The sequence below is a fragment of the Microcebus murinus genome, chromosome 18 (assembly GCF_040939455.1).
Source record: "Microcebus murinus isolate Inina chromosome 18, M.murinus_Inina_mat1.0, whole genome shotgun sequence".
Taxonomy (NCBI): domain Eukaryota; kingdom Metazoa; phylum Chordata; class Mammalia; order Primates; family Cheirogaleidae; genus Microcebus; species Microcebus murinus.
In genome coordinates this window covers 24,069,757-24,089,018 of record NC_134121.1, presented here as the reverse complement: position 1 = coordinate 24,089,018, position 19,262 = coordinate 24,069,757, and the positions used below count along the sequence as shown (strand labels likewise).

The following is a 19,262-nucleotide window of genomic DNA, read 5'->3' as shown; positions in this document are numbered from 1 at the left end:
TTACTTTAGAGGTAATTTTCACTCCAAAAATATTTAAGTACAGGCTGGTCCGATGGTAGTGGGATATCAGAACTTATTAACATTAGTGTCACTAAAGTTGGTATTCAACCCCCCCACTGCTAAATTTGACTGGCTTAAAAAAAATATTTAAGTATAAAACCAAAACACTGGTTTTTAAAGGTGGTTTATAGCAGAGCAAGTTATCTTATACAAATTAATATCTTTTAAAAGTATATAATTTCTCCTTTTAAAGTGAGTTCTCTCATGCAAGCTGTTGAAGTTACAGCAGCAGGGTAATCTCTGCTTTGTTTTGGGGTTGGTCCAAAGCCAGGTAGAATTCCAGTGCATGGAAAAGCTTTAAAATTCTACCTTAAGGAGAGTCAATGTCAATACCAATTTCCAAGTACTTTTAAGAAAACTTAAATTTTCATATAAATACTGGAAACCTTAAAATTAGCCATTTCAAACAACACTAATTTCAGATGATCCCTTTATTTACAAGCCCTGTATCTCTGTTTTGATCAAAAGTCACATAGCCTTAAATCAGCTTATTAAAAAAAAATTCTACCTAAAATATAGTTGTATTTTTTAAATAACAAATAAATATTGCCAGCTTGGAGAGACCTGGGGCACCCAACATTATCTACCAACTGGTATTATCATTTTTCTACAAATGCTGCTGCTGCCATTGGAGTCCTTATGCTTCCTCTTACTGAAGCCGTCAGTTCTTCAATCTCGGCATTTAATTTATGTATTACCCATTCCATTGCTTCTCAGCCTTTATTAGCATTTGAAGATATGGTACTTGCCATCAGTCCTTCAAGGTAACTGCTAAGGCTGACTCCTTTCGCAGTGATTATGGCTTCTTGAGTCAAAATAGTTTTTTCTGGGTCTTGGGGATGTGGTTTGTATATATATCTCTCATCTACTGAAACCATATTTGTAAATGAAATATTAGTAGATTTAAGTTCCATTGTTTTCTCTAAAGGATCAACTATAGAATGTTCTTGCACATGTGTTTTGGTTCTTGCTGCACCAGTTAAGAGGCTTCACAATGGAAGGCAGCCCCCTGTGCTCAGAAGTCTATGGCTGTGCAACTTTCCGGAGGGATCTATATGTCTGTCCAACACATCAACTCCCACCACACTCGGGTTCATAGGGTTTGGGTATTTCTGCATTGCAGCTGTGGTAACAGTTTCCCACGGGTGGTCAAAGACATGCTCCGAAGTCCAGATCTTCATGGTGCGGGCGGCCCGCATGATGCCCCGGCGGCGCTAAGGGACAATGAGGCAAAGAGGCTGCACCTGCCCGCACCCTCCACCCAGCACCCTAGTGTCCCGGCCGGCCGTCAGGCGCCGTCAGGCCCTATGCGACTGACTTATACTTTAACAAAATAATTTTGGCTGCTGTGTTAAGAATAGGCTCGAGAGAGCCAGACTGAAAGCAGGAGGCCACTTGGAGACTACTGCAAAAATCCAGGTGGGAGATAAGGGTGGCCTGGACTAGGGTGATAGCGGCAGCCGTGATGAGGAGTGGTCATATTTCAGGTATATTTTGTAGAGCAGAGAGGATGGCTATAAGAGCTCCAAGTGGAGAAGATGAATAGGCAGTTGGAATATTTCCGTTCAGGGCACAGTTATGAATTGGTGCTATCAATTTGGAGGTTATATAGGTCAGTGCTGTTCAATATGGCAGCCACTACCTACATGAGGCGATTTTAAACTTAAATTAATGAAATGAAATTAAAAATTTAGTTCCTCAGTTGCTCTAGCCACATTTCAAGAACTCAGTAGCCACATATGGCTAGTGGCTACCACACTGGACAGTGCAAATATAGAACATTTCCACTATCACAGAAAGTTCTATTGAACAGCACTGATATAGATAACATTTGAAGTTATGGGCTTGGATAAGATCACCTATAGAATTAATGAGAGGGGAAAAAAGAGATTCAAAGACTGACCCATTTATACTTGTGTACTTAAATATACAAATTGACAATGATGGGAGGATGGTGAGGTGTTAAGGGCAAGCTTACTTTTTAATTTAATTTTTTTTTTTTTTTATGAACTAAGCTTGCCAAGTGGATAAGGGGGCAAATGACATTCCAGACAAAGGGAATAGTGTGTGTTAATAGAGGTATAAAAATGGTATGGTTGGGGAACTGTAAGAAAGCTGGCATTTCTGGATCAAGGCCATATTATTTTAGTATAGTTAAAAAAAAAAGAAAAACTACAACTCCAAACCTCCTCTTTGCTTCAACAATTTGGGACTAAGCATGTGGTGCTGAGGCTAATCAGTCCAGGTCTAATTGGAAGGCAGAATGAGAAGGGGAAAAAGAATTTTCCTTGTCATTTGTAAACTGTGAATGGGAACAGATGTAAGAATTAAGTTTAGAGAAATGGATACTACCTTCCAAGAAGTTTCTTCAATGATAAAAATCACATGTGACAGTCATTTCTAATATTTGGAAGTCTTGTTCAAAAAAGACATAAAAATTACTTAAGTTGGAATTGAATTTCTATTAGGATTGAGGCAAACTAAAAAAAAAGTTGATGTAGCTAATCAGCTATGGCTTTGATGAAATGTATTCACACACAAACAATTGCCAGGCCCCATCCTGGAAGCCAACCATTTCAGAACATGTTTTTTCAAGATGTCAGTTTGTTTTAATAGTAGATTGTTATACCTACTTACTATATTCTTAGTTTTTTTCTTTTGTATTTTCTTTTTCAGGTTTGCAAAAAGCAGTAACTTCAGGCACAGGAAAAAAAAAACTCTACAAAACTGCTTTTCACCAATTAAAAGGAACTCTTTCTATTTACATGTGTTTTAAACTAAAATAACCTTAAGAAAGGTAAAGATTTCATTAGAATAAAAAAAAAAACTTTTAAAAGCAGAATCTATTAAAATCTCACGTTATCATTCTATGTTCCTGCAGTTAAAGACCATGTCATTATTTCCATTATACTTACCTCCTATTTTTCAGGGCTTATTAGCCAGGCTGTAAAAACTTGCTCCAGTTGAAATTTGGCAAACTGACAAGGCTGTGTGCCAGAAGTAATTTACTATCCAGTGCGGTTTGCGAAGTAAAAGACGCTATAAATAATAGGAAAAGAAATGAAAAGTTACTGGTTCCAAATATTTTAATGTGTGTAATGTGTGTCACCTCAAACTTTTCAGCTTTTGTTGTTGGCAATGCAAGATAACATGAAAGGTTTGAAAAGTACAGATGCTTTGCATTCGCATCAAACTAAGGGCTCTGATGTTCTTAGGCATCAAAGACTGGTCTGTGTCTATCACTTCTGCTCTGACTTTGAAGTCCAGGAGGGATCTCTGTGTGGGAGAAGCAGGCAGGGGACTTCGAACAAGGCAGGGGGATGGGATTCCAGGTGCCTTGCCTCTCATTATCGCTGAAACTAGGTACTTCTCTTTATCAAATAATAATGAAAAAAAGACGGGCATGTCTTTCTCTGCTGTCTTTAACCACTGAGCTGTCTGTGAACTTAATCTTCAAATGTGACAACGTGAATATTCCAAGGAAAAGTTCAAGTTTACTTTGAAGTTTATGTTTAAGTACTTTTAAGGCAAGAATAGAAATTTTAACTTAATTTGCAAACATCTGGCTAGTCTTTATCTGGCAGACTCCTTAAGAGATTGTCTTGGGACCCTAACAGAGACTTCTCTTAGATGTTTTCCAGTCTGGCTGATGAGCACCACAAGGGGGGCCAAGTGTTTCTCCAAGAGATAGGATGATCAGGGTACATCTTTTCTTTCTTTCTTTCTTTCTTTCTTTCTTTCTTTCTTTCTTTCTTTCTTTCTTTCTTTCTTTCTTTCTTTCTTTCTTTTCTTCTTTCCTTCTTTTTTTTTTTTTTTTTGACAGAATCTCACTCTGTTGCTCTGGTTAGAGTGCCGTGGCGTCATCACAATCTCACTGCAACCTCAAACTCCTGGGCTCAAGTAATGCTCCTGCCTTGGCCTCCTGAGTAGCTGGGACTGTAGTTGTATGCCATGACACCTGGCTAAATTTTCTATTTTTAGTAGAGACGGGGGTCTCGCTTTTGCTCAGGCTAGTCTCAGAACTTCTGAGCTCCAGTAATCCTCATGCCTCGGCCTCCAGAGTGCTAGGATTACAGGCACATGCCTGGCACAGGGTACATCTTTCTGGGATCAATCTTACTTGACAATCTGGAAAAAAATCACAATCATTTATATTAAAATCAAATGCTAGTATATTATGAGCTAGAATGCAAAATTCACATTAACTCTTTTGGAAAGGGAGAAGATTGGATCATTTGTGTTTCAATATTTCTGACCCTACCACACACATAAAAATAATAACTGAAGCTCTTAAAGAGAATGACATCCTCAAAGAGAGAGACTGGTAATTAATTTTTTCTTTTTAATTAAAGTATAACTTTCACAAAGTATACAAATCTTGAGTGTGTACCTCAGTGGATGGATGTTTACAGATGTATACATCCATGTGATGACCACACAATCAAGTAGATTTCCGTTATCCAGAAATCTCCTTTGTGCTACCTCCCGGTCAGTACCTCCTTACTAATCTGACATCTATGATGAATTTTAAAGATAAAATACAAGACTAGGCCGGGCGTGGTGGCTCACGCCTGTAATCCTAGCACTTTGGGAGGCTGAGGCGGGCGGATTGCTCAAGGTCAGGAGTTCGAAACCAGCCTGAGCGAGACCCAGTCTCTACCAAAAATAGAAATAAATTAATTGAACTAAAACTAAAAATATATATACAAAAAATTAGCCGGGCATGGTGGCGCATGCCTGTAGTCCCAGCTACTCGGGAGGCCCCGGAGATTGAGGTTGCTGTGAGCCAGGCTGATGCCACGGCACTCACTCTAGCCTGGGCAACAAAGTGAGACTCTGTCTCAAAAAAACAAAACAAAACAAAAAAAATACAAGACTAAAAGAAGTCAGGCTTTTCAAGGGGCCCCATAGAATTCCAGATTCAAGAGTGCTTTTTCCCTGCTCCTAGGGTTTCTTCACTAGAAAGGTGGGTTCCCCTAAGGATTCTGAGATGTAGTGAGCATTATTATGTAAACGTAGTCTTGGGCTTTCTCTCTAGTAGGAGCTTTTTACTTCTTCGGGAGCTCCTTCTTGGGTTGATATTTCAAAATATTTATGATACTATTAGGTGAGTTAGTACATAAAGGATTCAGAACAATGCACATAGTAGCTGGGCACATAGTAAGCCCTACATAAGTGACAGCTATTATCATGAGATGCAGAAGTGAAAAGAAGGCTTTGCCATTTTCATTTTAATAATTTTTAGAGCAAGATAAACATAAAAGCTAAATTTCAAAATAAGGCAAGAGAGTCTTCATAAATTGTAGTTGCTTTAAAAATTGTAGTTAAATTGTCAAGGTCTCTATCAAATTTGCCTTACAATGAAAGGTTACAATCTGTTAGAGCTTGCTGACTTTCTTGTACTTAAAGAAATTTAGCAAGTACCTTTTCTTATCGTCACACATTTATTTATTTATTTATTTTTGAGACAGAGTCTCAACTTTGTTGTCCCTGAGTAGAGTGCCTTGGCGTCAGCCTAGCTCACAGTAGCCTCAAACTTCTGGGCTCAAGGGATCCTTCTGCCTCAGGCTCCCAGAGTGCTAGGATTACAGGTGTGAGCCACCGTTCCCGGCCTGTCAGGCATTTATTTATTGCTTATTACAAGTTAGACACTGTTCTAAGCCCCAGGGTATCTAGTGAACAAAAGAGGGGGGCAATTCCCTGTGCATATGGAGCTTACTATGTAGTGTCATCCCTACTCTTACTGTTAACATAGGCCCCAGAGATTTTACTATTACGAAGAAATTCCATGTTTGTTTTACATTCATGATTTCCTTCCACTTCCCTCATGTCTTACATCTGAGGGAATCAAAACATGATAAAGCCCAAGCCAACTTTGTCTCAGTTTTGAGACCAGTGGAGTAAAATGTGTAAAGAAAAAAAAGAAAGGAAAGGCACAGAGTGGAACATAGTTAATTGCTAAGCCTATTCTCCTTTCATAAATCACACCGAGGATCAAGGTGCTAATGGAAATGTTGAAATAAACAGGTCTAGCAAGAACTCCTGCTTTGGCTTTTTATCATCTTCCAGAACTCAAAAAGAACTGAGCCATGTCGTTATTACTGTAGGCTTAGTAATTACATCGGCAATATTGTTTCCAAGGTGCGTTGCCTGATGGTCCTCTTAGAAATAAGTTGCTTCAGCAATAGTTTAATGAAGGTCTATACATTATTGATTTATTTCAATAAAAAATGTCCAAGAAAAATTACAGTGTCTGATGTCCACCCACGTACATGTGTTTTGAAAGATCTTGTCTACAATGCCAGGTTATTTATTTATTTGTTTTTGAGACAGAGTCTCACTCTGTTGCCTGGGGTAGAGTGTCGTGGTGTTGGCCTAGCTCACAGCAACCTCAAACTCCTGGGCTCAAGGGATCCTCTTGCCTCTGCCTCCCACAGTGCTAGGATTACTGGTGTGAGCCACCATGCCTGGCCCAGGGTAATTATTTAAATAATAAAATATTTCTTCCTACTTTAAAATTAATTAGCCAATCAGGATCGTCACGTGAAAATCCAGGTCCATCACGCTGGTTTACTAAATGTAGCAGAAAGTTAAGACTTAAGCGTTTTGGGTACGCCCCTACAATTTTCGTGACTGACTTTTTGAAGTGTTTAATTATACAGTATCCTTCCCCATTTTTTTTTTTTTGGTTCTTGGTGTTGGAACGTGAGGACGTGGGATGAGACCACAATAAAAATACACATCTTCCTGAAGAAAATGCAATTCATGCCGTTTTCAGCTATAACCTCTCTAGGGGCTCCTTTTCTGATCCGGGTCCAACTTGCCGCGCGCGCGTTTAGTCCCGCCCCTAGCCTAGCTCCGCCCCCTCACTCCGGTCCGCTGGAGTCCCACTGCCCCGAGACCGGGAGCGGTTCTCGCTGCAATCCCACAGTTAGCCACAGGGAGGCGACAGCGGTCGCAAAAGCCAGAGGGTCATCTCTAACTAGGAAGGCGGCGGAAGCGGAAAAGGCGGGCCTTCGGTAGCCTGTTACGTCAGTGCGTGCGAGCGCTCGGGCTGGGTGTCTGCACGAGGCGGTGGGCGTCTTGCTGCGACGGTTCGGTGTTGAGGCGCTGCTCGCGGCGTGGTAGAGTTCGGACCTCATGGCGGAGATAATTCACGAACGCCTAGAAGATCGACTCCCGGAATTGGAACAGCTGGAGCGCATTGGGCTGTTCAATCGTTTGGAGATTAGGTGAGAGAGGGCTGGGGGAGGGGAAGGGGAAGAGCTGAGGCAGGCTGAGGGAGGGGAGTTTCGGACGCCTGAGGCGGGGGGAGGGGTGGGGACGCTGGGGTTGTGTTTTGTTTTTCCTCACTTGGCGGAAGCCTGTTTCCGGGTTTTTGTTTTGTTTTGGTTTTTGAGACAGAGTCTCACTTGTGTTGCCTGGGCAAGAGTGCCGTGGCGTCAGCCTATCTCACAGCAACCTCGAACTCCTGGGCTCAAGCAATCCTCCTGCCTCAGCCTCCCGAGTAGCTGGGACTACAGGCATGCGCCACCATGCCCGGCTCATTTTTTCTACATATATTTTTAGTTGTCGAGAGAATTTCTGTTTTTAGTAGAGATGGGGTCTCGCTGTTGCTCAGGCTGGTCTCGAACTCCCGACCTTGAGCGATCCTCCCGCTTCGGCCTCCCACACGTTGCCGGGTTTTGATGATTCCCAGAATTAGTTCTCATGTAGTGCAAGGTTATCCGTCTGTCTATTTACCACCAAACATTCAGCTCTTTATGGAGTCAGGTCTTGCAGCTATAAAAGGCGATAAGACCGGGATCCCTGCCCGTCAGGAGCTAACAGGGCACTGCGTTTGGTGTGAGAGACAGGCATTTTAAACATTTTGATTACAGTGTACTGTTTTAAAGATGCGAGTGCTGTGGGAGTCCCAAGAGGAGTGGATAAGTCTTCCTAACTAGGTTCGACGTTGGGAACCATTTAGTTCAGTTTCATACGCTACCCCAGAGCCTAGCCACAGTGACTGGCACAGCGTAGGCATTCAGTAATTTGTTAAAATTAATTACATTTTCCGGCACGGTGCATGCCCTTGTAGTTCCAGCTACTTTGGAGGCTGGCGCCGGAGGATCACGGGAGCCCAGGGGAGTTCCAATCTGGTCTGGGTAACATATGGAGACCCCGTTTCAAAAAAAAAAATAAAATTGTTTGATAGTTTTTTAAATTTTCTGTGACTATTTCGTCTTTTAGCAGTGACTGTGAATGCAGTAATGTGACTATGGAAGTCTCAACATTTGTTAATGAAACACAGACCATAGTGTGGACTCTTAGTGCTCAGTAAATGTTATTCTTACCATTCCTGAAGACAATTATCTTGCACATCTTGCATTAAATTCTCCTCATATATATATTTAATTATTTTATATTCTTATTCTTTTTTTCATCTTTTTTTGGCCCATCCGTGTACTTGCATAAATTCTCCTAGTATACACGTTGTGCACTCACTTCCTTTTTTTTTTTTTTCTTTTGTTAACCAGAACATATGGATGCACTCACTTCTTAACAAGGACGCTGAATATTCTCCTACAAGTCCTTTGTAGCAATAACCTTTTAAGGTAGAATTTAGTTCTTTGGTTTTTTTTTTTTTTAAGACAGTTTGGGTCTGTCACCTGGACTAGAGTGTAGTGGTGTCATCATAGCTCACTGCAACCTCAAACTCCTGGGCTCAAGTGATCCTTCTGCCTCAGCCTCCTGAGTAGCTGGGACTACAGGTGTGCAGTACCATGGCTTGCTAATTTTTCTATTTTTTTTGTAGAGACGGGTCTCACTCTTGCTCAGGATGGTCTTGAACTCCGGACCTCAAGCAGTCCTCCCACTTCTGCCTCCTGAAGTGCTAGGATTACAGGTGTGGGCTGTCAAGCCCAGCCCTAGTTTCTTTATTTACTTATTTATTTATTTATTTTTTGAGACAGAGTCTCACTTTTGTTGCCCAGGCTAGAGTGAGTGCCGTGGCATCAGCCTAGCTCACAGCAACCTCAATCTCCTGGGCTCAGGCAATCCTCCTGCCTCAGCCTCCCGAGTAGCTGGGACTACAGGCATGCGCCACCATGCCCGGCTAATTTTTTATATATATATATATATATATATATATATATATTAGTTGGCCAATTAATTTCTTTCTATTTATAGTAGAGACGGGGTCTTGCTCAGGCTCAGGCTGGTTTTGAACTCCTGACCTCGAGCAATCCGCCCGCCTCGGCCTCCCAGAGTGCTAGGATTACAGGGGTGAGCCACCGCGCCCGGCTATTTACTTATTTTTTTAATTTAGGTGATGAAAACTCAGAAATAAGAGGAATTTAGGAAAGATTTTTTTTTTTTTTTTTTTTTGAGACAGAGTCTCGCTTTGTTGCCCAGGCTAGAGTGAGTGCCGTGGCGTCAGCCTAGCTCACAGCAACCTCAAACTCCTGGGCTCAAGTGATCCTTCTGCCTCAGCCTCCCGGGTAGCTGGGACTACAGGCATGTGCCACCATGTCCGGCTAATTTTATATATATATATCAGTTGGCCAATTAATTTCTTTCTATTTATAGTAGAGACGGGGTCTCGCTCTTGCTCAGGCTGGTTTCGAACTCCTGACCTTGAGCAATCCGCCCGCCTCGGCCTCCCAAGAGCTAGGATTACAGGCGTGAGCCACAGCGCCCGGCCAGATTTTTTTTTTTAAAGGCTGGTCAAGTGAAGCAGTGGGAGTAAAGAAGGAACAAAGGAATTTGTAACTTGTGATCAATTAGTTGTAAACACCACTACACTTAGACCAACCTAGGAAAGAGATTTGATTATTAAAACCTAAGTGACCTCAATTTGGAGGAAAAGAAGTCTTTATTTATACCATACATAAAATAATCTAAAATACTTAACATAATTGGCTTTGCTGGTAGGATCATCAGTGGTCCTGGCAATTGATTAAGATGATTTTCCTGAAAGTTTAACAGTGTATCTTGATGCCTTAAGACCACAGAAGTAATTATGTTAAGAGAATACTTGCTTATGAAAGATAATTGTGTTTGGGAATTATGTTTTGGCAAATATGTGTTTTAAATATATTCAAAATAAACTTAAACCCAAAGTTATTTAACTTTTGATCTTTTCAAGAGTAACAGTTAAAATGCCTTTTTTCTCAGGGCTATCATTAAGAAGGCTTCCCATCTAGAATACAGAATACAGCGAAGAGCCCTTTTAAAGGATGACTTTATCAGTTATGTTCAAGTAAGTGAATAGTTTCATTACTTTTTTTTTTCTTTATATTATTTTTTATTTTTTTTAATCTTTACTTGAAAATAGGCCAATTCATTAGTTTCATTACTTTTTAATACCCTCACAAATTTTAAATCAGTTATAGAATGATGAACTTAACATCAATTTTCTTCAAAATTCCAAAATTGCTGATTAGACAGGTATTTTTGAACAGGAGTAGAGGTGATCATTGGGAGTAGCATTGCTCCACTGAGGCTTTAGTCCTTACCAAATTGAACTTTTCTTTTTCTGCCTTCCCCTCTTTTCCCCCCCCTCCCCAGATCTCCTCTCCCCTTCCCCACCCCTTTTTTCTTTTTTTTCTTTTTGTTGAGTTAGTAGATCAGAGATTGCCAGAGACACAGTGTGTATCAGATTTCAGCAAGAAATTTGCCTCTTGGTGGGCAAGATAGAGGAGTGTGAATTTGGTGATAGCATATTGTTGGAAAGTTAACACTTGTATGTATAAGTCTATCAACTTGGAAAGAGGTATGCTGCAAGATTCTTTCATTTTCTCAATGGATAGTTTTGAGATTACAGGCATGAGCCATTAAGCCCTGCCTTAAAACTACATTTTAAGGACATTGAGAGGTTAGTTGGAGGGCACTGAGGATGGAAGCCTTGTGGGAGTATTCATTGAAAGTGTTAGAGATGTTTAACGGTAAGAAAACTTGAGAAGTGGCAAATTATTTCACTCTTCAAATATTTGAAGAGCTACCTTTGATTTGTTGATTTGTTTAGAGTGTAACTGAAGTAAGTAGATTAAAAAATACACACACACTCTGACTGTCTTACATATATACCCCCTTGCCTGCATACAAATATGAACATGCGAAAACACCACATAAGTTGTGTTTTAAATCAATGAGGTCCTGCTTATCCACATTGAAAAAATAAAATTAGATCCTTTCCTCATGTAATGCACAAAAACAAATTCCTGTTGAATTGAAAAGCTTATTGTGGGGAAAAACTTTAAATCTTGCAAAAACTATAAAAGAATGACTTCACATAGTGAAAGATTTCTTCAAATAAGGCTGAAAGCACAAACTGATCAGATTGATTTATTTATGTTAAATATGCAAATTTTTGTGTAAAAAAAGACAGTGCAAATGTGAAGAGGCAAGCCACAAAATGGGAGAGAATATTTGTAGCACATATAGTTAGAACTACATATGTACACATATGTAAAGAACTATAAGTCATGAAGAAAATGACAAACAACTGGGAAGAAAAATCACTAAATCATGTGAACATGCAATTCACAAAGGGGAAACATCATTCATATTTAAAGCTATGAGAACATGTCAGCCTCGTCAACAATCTGGCAAATATAGATTAAAACCAGGGCATAGTACTGCTTTATATCCATCATATTAGCAAATATTTTGTAGGCTGATACTGTCAGTACAGAATTGGTACAACCACTTTAGGAAGTAATTTGATGGTATCCCATAAAGTTAGACAGTGAACCTACCCTATGACCCAGCAATTTCCTTCACACAGTAAATTGATGAGTACCTACTATGTATATGACACTGATGCAATCCAGTGGGGTACAGGAATAAATTTAAACAGACAAAAATTAGTGCCTTGAGAAGATTACATATTTATGGTAGGCCTGGGGTACACCCTGGAGAAAGTTCCTGCTTATGTTCACTAGAGGATATGTATAAGATTATTAATTGCAGCTTTTTGTAATAAAGAAAAATTGGAAACAAATGTACATCAGCAGGAGCTGGGGATAGGTAAATTGCACATTCGTACAATGAAATATAGCAGTTAAAATGAATGAACTTGAATTCCCTGTTTTAGCAGGGAAAAATATTGAGTAAGAATATGGAATGATGAGTGTAGCATGATACGATTTATATAAAATCTGAAAGTATTCAAGACAGCATTAAAGTGCGGAGTCATGCGTGGGAATGATAATGAAGTCAGTATAGTTGCTACTTCTGGAGAGGAAGAAGAGTGGAATCAGATGGATACATAGGGGGGGCTTCACCTTTATTTGAAATGTTTTATTTTTTATTTATTTATTTATTTTTGAGACAGAATCTTGCTTTGTTGCCCAGGCTAGAGTGAGTGCTGTGGCGTCAGCCTAGCTCACAGCAACCTCAAACTCCTGGGCTCAAGCAATCCTCCTGCCTCAGCCTCCTGAGTAGCTGGGACTACAGGCATGCGCCATCATGCCCAGCTAATTTTTTCTATATATATTAGTTGGCCAATTAATTTCTTTCTATTTATAGTAGAGATGGGGTCTCACTCTTGCTCAGGCTGGTTTCGAACTCCTGACCTTGAGTAGTCCGCCCGCCTCGGCCTCCCAGAGTGCTAGGATTACAGGCGTGAGCCACTGCGCCAGGCCTGAAATGTTTTTTTTTTTTTTTTTTTATTTTTTTATTTTTTTTTTTGAGACAGAGTCTCGCTTTGTTGTCCAGGCTAGAGTGAGTGCCGTGGCGTCAGCCTAGCTCACAGCAACCTCAAACTCCTGGGCTTGAGTGATCCTTCTGCCTCAGCCTCCCGAGTAGCTGGGACTACAGGCATGCGCCACCATGCCCGGCTAATTTTTTATATATATATATCAGTTGGCCAATTAATTTCTTTCTATTTATAGTAGAGACGGGGTCTCGCTCTTGCTCAGGCTGGTTTTGAACTCCTGACCTTGAGCAATCCGCCCGCCTCGGCCTCCCAAGAGCTAGGATTACAGGCGTGAGCCACAGCGCCCGGCCTAATTTTTAAAAAAGATTTGAAGCAAATATACTAAAATATATGTAGGCTTTTTTTTTTTTTTTTTTTTTTTTTTTGAGACAGAGTCTCACTTTTTTGTCCAGGCTAGAGTGAGTGCCGTGGCGTCAGCCTAGCTCACAGCAACCTCAAACTCCTAGGCTCCAGCGATCCTTCTGCCTCAGCCTCCCGAGTAGCTGGGACTACAGGCATGAGCCACCATGCCCGGCTAATTTTTTATATATATATCAGTTGGCCAATTAATTTTTTTCTATTTATAGTAGAGACGGGGTCTCGCTCAGGCTGGTTTTGAACTCCTGACCTTGAGCAATCCGCCCGCCTCGGCCTCCCAAGAGCTAGGATTACAGGCGTGAGCCACCGCGCCCGGCTATATGTAGGCTTTGATGTAGCTATATGGTAGCTATATGGGGTGTTCTGTGTGCTTGAAATATTTCATAAAGCAGTTTTTTTTAAATGAGGCATGCAATCATAAGCTTGTTAATGGCTATGTATTTTATAGATGTAAGGTCATTTTTCAGTGAATTTTAGACATTTATTGTAAATTATGCTTATTGCTAGCAAATTATTTTCTATTTTATAGTCTTGATTTCTACTTTATGATTTTAAAAGGTTATAATTTTTTCTTGTTTCTATTTTTTGTATTTTTTTTCTATAGTATGAAATTAATCTTTTGGAGCTGATCCAGAAAAGAAGAGCAGTAAGTAGAAGATTTTCTAGAAGTTGGGGAAAAATTACAGAATTAAGCAGTGTGTCTGTATAGCTAGAACTTGTGTTTGGGAGACAGTGTTGTTGATAAACTGAATAGTGATGTGGCCATAATGGATATTTGCAGTTATTTACTTTATCAGTATACTGTTAACTGATTGAGTAGGAATGCTGCTTTTGGAGAAAATGTGATTAAACTGAGGCTTTGTTTTTTATGTCCTCTTTTAGCGCATTGGATATTCGTTTAAGAGGGATGAGATTGAGAATTCTATTGTACGCCGGGTACAAAATGTTTTCCAGCGTGCTTCAGCAAAGTGGAAAGTAAGTGATCAGAACATCCCTAACTTTAAGAGGTGAAGATATGTGTTGTGCATATTCTGAGTTGGATATTCTAATGCATTCTTTATATTTTTGAGTGTCTCAATACTTATTTAATCTTGTTTTATTTATTTATTTTTTGAGACAGGGTCTTGCTCTGTCACCCTGGATAGAGTGTAGTGGTATCTTCATAGCTAACTGAAACATCAAACTCCTGGGCTCAAGTGATCTGCCTTCCCCAGCCTTCTGAGCAGCTGGGACGACAAGCATGTGCCGCCATGCCTGGCTAGTTTTTTAATTTTTTGTAGAGGCGAGGTCTCACTCTTGCTCAGGCTGGTCTGGAACTCCTGGCCTCAGGTGATCCTCCTGCCTTGGCTTCTCAGAGTGCTAGGATTACAGGCGTGAGCCATCTCACCTGGCCCTCAATCCTTATTTTAATGATGGTATCATTGCTGGAAACATTTTTTGAGCCACTTAACAAACAGTAAGAACATTGATCTCATTACCATATAGTTACTGTGTGAGGATGGTGCTGAAAACAGTGTGTTTGATACAAAGTACACTGAAGACTTAGAGGTGGTAGGTAAATGGTTAGGTAGGGGAAGTACCTCAGTAACTTGATTTTCTTCAAAGTTTGGCTTTGGGATTGGATGTATTATTAATATATAGGAAGTACTTTAGATTCTTGGGAATGACAAATTTTGTGTTGCTACCCCTGATTGAGACCACCTCAGATCTGCATTGAACAAATTGAATAAACAAGTTTTATCTTGGAACATGGTGGATGGGAGTTGGGGAGAGATTGAATTATCATGGTTAAGAGGAAGCGCATAATAAGCTGAGGGGTGTGGTAGCACATTGGAACTTATGAAATCTACCTCTATTTTTAACAAAATTAATTAGTTCAAAGGTGTATTTTATATATAAAGATCAAATTCAGGCAGTTTATTTACTACATTGCTTTTTCTTGCAGGATGATGTTCAACTTTGGGTAACCTATGTAGTTTTCTGTAAGAAATGGGTAAGTAAAGCCATGTCTTGCTCATCTGTTTTCTGTTAGTCTGCCTTTGGGCTTCATACTTGATTACTGAGCTCTATGTTTTTTCCAAAGGTGTAGGATTAATAAATGGGAAAAGAATCCATGAAGGTTGAACTTCAGTGTAACATTTGTATATCTGAATGAATATCGTATCTAAATGGCTTCTGTGTCAGATAAAAGGAAATAATTTTTATGCATATTCAGTAAAGTCAGAATTATTTTTAGATATTGCATATGTTTATGTTTAGTGGTTTAGAGAGAGGAAAACTATGAGTGTGTCTGTATTTATTGATATGTCCCTAGCAATAGCAGATCTTGGCCCATTGGATTTTATGGCTGGTGAGGGTACAGTACATAATACTTTGAGAGTAATAGCAATGATTTCTCTGTGCAGGAAGTGGAAATATTTCTTCCTCTTTTACAGGGTACCAAAACTCAACTTAGCAAGATATTCTCTGCCATGTTGGCCATTCATTCCAACAAGCCAGGTATGGTGAAATCCTTGTCAGTTCTTTTTCTATATTTTATTAATATTTAGACTCAAGCTAATTGGAATTTTTCTTTTTTTTTCTTTTGAGACAGAGTCTCACTTTGTTGTCCAGGCTAGAGTGAGTGCCATGGCGTCAGCCTAGCTCACAGCACCCTCAATCTCCAGGGCTCAAGCGATCCTTCTGCCTCAGCCTCCTGAGTAGCTGGGACTATAGGCATGTGCCACCATGCCCAGCTAATTTTTTCTCTATATATTAGTTGGCCAATTAATTTCTTTCTGTTTATAGTAGAGATGGAGTCTCGCTCTTGCTCAGGTTGGTTTTGAACTCCAGAACTCAAACGATCCGCCCGCCTCGGCCTCCCAGAGAGCTAGGATTATAGGCTTGAGCCACTGCACCTGACCTGGAATTTTTCTTGATGAACTTAAGAGAAATTATTTTGAGGACTTGTGCTTTAGACAGTTGGCATCAGCAGTTTTTGTTCTTGAATAACTGTCTCTTAGTTCATCCCTGCCTATTGTGTACTTAGTTATTGTATCTGCAGGCGAGAAGGACTATATTTCTTTTCAGTTGATGATAACAGAAACTTTTGAGTCCTTTGAAGGATACCTTATTTAGAGGCAGTCAAATTTGAGAGATTTTAAAAATTGAAAGGGGAAAATATTAATGTAGATTTTAAAAGAGTACTGGCATAGAGCAGGTACTTATGTTTTGTAAGAGAAAGTCTTCCCTTGTAAATAATGTGTGAATGGTATATTTTATGGTAGAGGTGCTTCAGTACCTATTCTCAGGATATTAGGCTTAATCAGATATTTTGTGCTACACAAGACTCAGATAGGCTACATTTGGCACCAGTTTACTCAGAAGGTTATATATAGCAGTACAGCATTAGGTGTGTTTATTCAGCAGAGTACTTTTAGCAGTTCGGAGGGCAGTCTCTGGTTCTCAAGGTGACAGTTCAGGTGTTAAGGGGGTGAGATCATTTGAGTGGTAGGGGAGCCACTCTAGCCTATGGATGAGCAAGCTGGGCATGGCTTCTAGAGATCCTAGAAATATCCGTGCTCAATTTTAGGAGTCACATGCTCAAGAAAACCCAAAGTAACAGCTTGCTACCATTCCTGGTTCTCCTAGTCCAGATGAGGTTACCAACCATGCATCATTTTTACCAAATGCAATTTTGTTTGGTAAGATAACTGACTTCTGTTAAGTTTGTAGGGATATAACTAGAATGTTAACGTAGGGTTAATTCCTATGTAGAAGGACAAAAGGTTTTCAGAAAAATTATGAACTATTCTAAATACAGAGAAAGGAGCAAAACATGATTTTTATTTCATTGATTTTTAACATACACATTTTCTTCTGGCTTTTTTGTTGTTGCTGTTAGAGACAGGGTCTTGCTCTGTTGCCCAGGCTGGAATACAGTGGCACAATTATAGTTCACTGAAGCCTTGAACTCCTGGACTCAGTGATCCTCCCTCCTAAGCCTCCCAACTGATTTTTCTGGCATTTTAACACCTTTAAAATTTGTATTTGACTTATAATAATGTTATCCTTAGATCTGATGAAATACAATAACAGGCACTTATGTACCTATCATCCAGATTGAACATATGTTAGCATTTACCAGTTTGTGTCTGGATATTCTTTCCGATTTTAAATAAAGCAGCAAAATTTTGTGGTTAGAAACTCCTTCTGTCCATTCCTTTCCCCCTTTTGGTAAGGTTTTAAACAAAAATTAAGTGGTCCCAGCATTTTGGAAGGTCAAGGTGGGAGGATCACTTGAGGCCAGGGGTTTGAGACTAGTCTGGGCAACATAGTGAGATTCCATCTCTAACAAAAACACAAATAAAATGAACCAGATGTAGTGGCACATGTCTGTAATCTTAGCTGTTTGAAAGGCTGGGGCAGGAATGATGCTTCAGTGAGCTATGATCATACCACTACCCTCCAGCCTGGACAACATAGTGAGATCCTGTCTCAAAATCTTTTGAGTATTAAAATTGGAGCATTGGTCCTTTCTTACCTGACTTGATTAGTTTATTCAAATGAAGTCTTGATTTTTTTTTTTTTTTTTTTTTCATTTACAGCTTTGTGGATTATGGCTGCCAAATGGGAAATGGAGGATCGATTGTCTTCAGAAAGTGCAAGGCAGCTATTTCTTCGGGCTTTGCGCTTTCATCCAGAGTGCCCGAAACTTTATCAAGAAGTGAGTGTGTGTGCACTAGGGTGAGGGAGTGATGTCTTAGTCCTTTGGAGACATATATTCTTTTTTTTTGTCTTTTGTCTACGTGAGATTTCAAAAGTTGTGTGCAACATATATTCTTTATTAAGTTGAAAAGACTTCAATTTATGGAGGCTGGGGATAAATGGGGAAGGGGAGAAGAAGCATCTTTGTATTTCTTGGCCAGTGGTAGGTGTTGACATTACGCAGCTTCTGGGTTAGCGAGAGGTTAGAATCCTCACCTGTGGAGGGATAGGGAACTAGACTCTGGGGGGCCAGTTACAGCTTCTTTATTTTTGAGACAGAGTCTCGCTCTGTTGCCCTAGGTAGAGTGCAGTGGTATCATAGCTCACTGCAGCCTCAAACTCCTGGGCTCAAGTGACCCTTCTGGCTCAGCCTCTCCAGTAGCCAGGCACATGCAACCACACCCAGCTAATTTTTGTATTTTTTGTAGAGATGGGGTCTTATTCTTGCTCAGGCTGGTCTCTAACTCCTGGTCTCACACAGTCCTCCTGCTTTGGCCTCCCAAAGGGTTAGGATTATTGGTGTGAGCCTCGAAGCCCAGCCTATTGTTATATTTTAAGTTTCACTGTTTCTTTCCTCTCTTGTCTGCATTCTGCTCTTAGGTCCCCTCCTCAGTTCTTTTATTTCAGTTACTGTATTTTTTAGTTCTAAAATTTCTGTCATTGCTTCTTGTTGGGAACATTCAGTGTCCTCCTAGCTATTTGGAACTATATATTATTGTTAACTATAGTCCTACAATGATAGAGAACACTAAAACTTATTCCTCCTATCTAGTTGTAATTTTATATCCTTTGACAAATCCCTCCCTATCCCCTACTTCTGCCCACCCTTCCCAGTCTCTAGTGTACTCTGTTCTACTTTTTATTTCCATGAGATCAACTTTTTTTAGCTTTCACATATGAGTGAGAACATGTGATGGTTAACTTTCTGTTCCTATTTATTTCACTTAACATAATGCCTTCCAGTGCCATCCATGTTGCCATGAATGACAGGGTTTCATTTTTTTATGGCTGAATAGTATTACAGTTGTTTATGTATACTGCATTTTCTTTATCCACTCCTTTGGTGGACACCTAGGTTGATCCCATATCTTTTGTGGGATCACACGGCTATTGTGAGCAGTGTTGCAATAAACATAGAGTTGCAAACATCTCCAATATGATGATTTTCTTTCCTTTGGATAAATGCCCAGTAGTGGGGTTGCTAGATCATATGGTAGTTCTATTTGTAGTTTTTTTGAGAAAATGCCATACCGTTTTCCATATTGGCTATACTAGTTTATAATCCCACCAGTAGTGTATGAAATTTTCCTTTTTTTTGCATCCTCACAAGAATTTGGTTTTTCTTTTTTGTCTTTTTGTAAAGCATTTTTATGATGGCTGATTGAAAATCCTTGTC

At 39.8% G+C, this 19,262-nt stretch overlaps 1 protein-coding gene and 1 pseudogene across 1 annotated transcript in view; one reads left to right on the top strand and one right to left on the bottom strand.

Moving 5' to 3' along the window:
* Positions 1-575: 575 nt before the first annotated feature.
* On the bottom strand, positions 576-1,290 carry LOC105859398 (PRELI domain containing protein 3B pseudogene; annotated as a pseudogene).
* A 5,783-nt stretch (positions 1,291-7,073) lies between these two features.
* The window catches only part of UTP6 (UTP6 small subunit processome component), a 28,059-nt gene continuing 15,870 nt past the window's right edge, over positions 7,074-19,262 (top strand). The window contains exons 1-7 of the mRNA XM_012738715.3: positions 7,074-7,292; positions 10,219-10,303; positions 13,725-13,766; positions 14,003-14,095; positions 15,066-15,113; positions 15,556-15,619; positions 17,707-17,825. Coding sequence (XP_012594169.1) covers positions 7,201-7,292; positions 10,219-10,303; positions 13,725-13,766; positions 14,003-14,095; positions 15,066-15,113; positions 15,556-15,619; positions 17,707-17,825 — 543 coding nt within the window. The 5' untranslated portion in view covers positions 7,074-7,200. The remainder of the gene's footprint in view (positions 7,293-10,218; positions 10,304-13,724; positions 13,767-14,002; positions 14,096-15,065; positions 15,114-15,555; positions 15,620-17,706; positions 17,826-19,262) is intronic.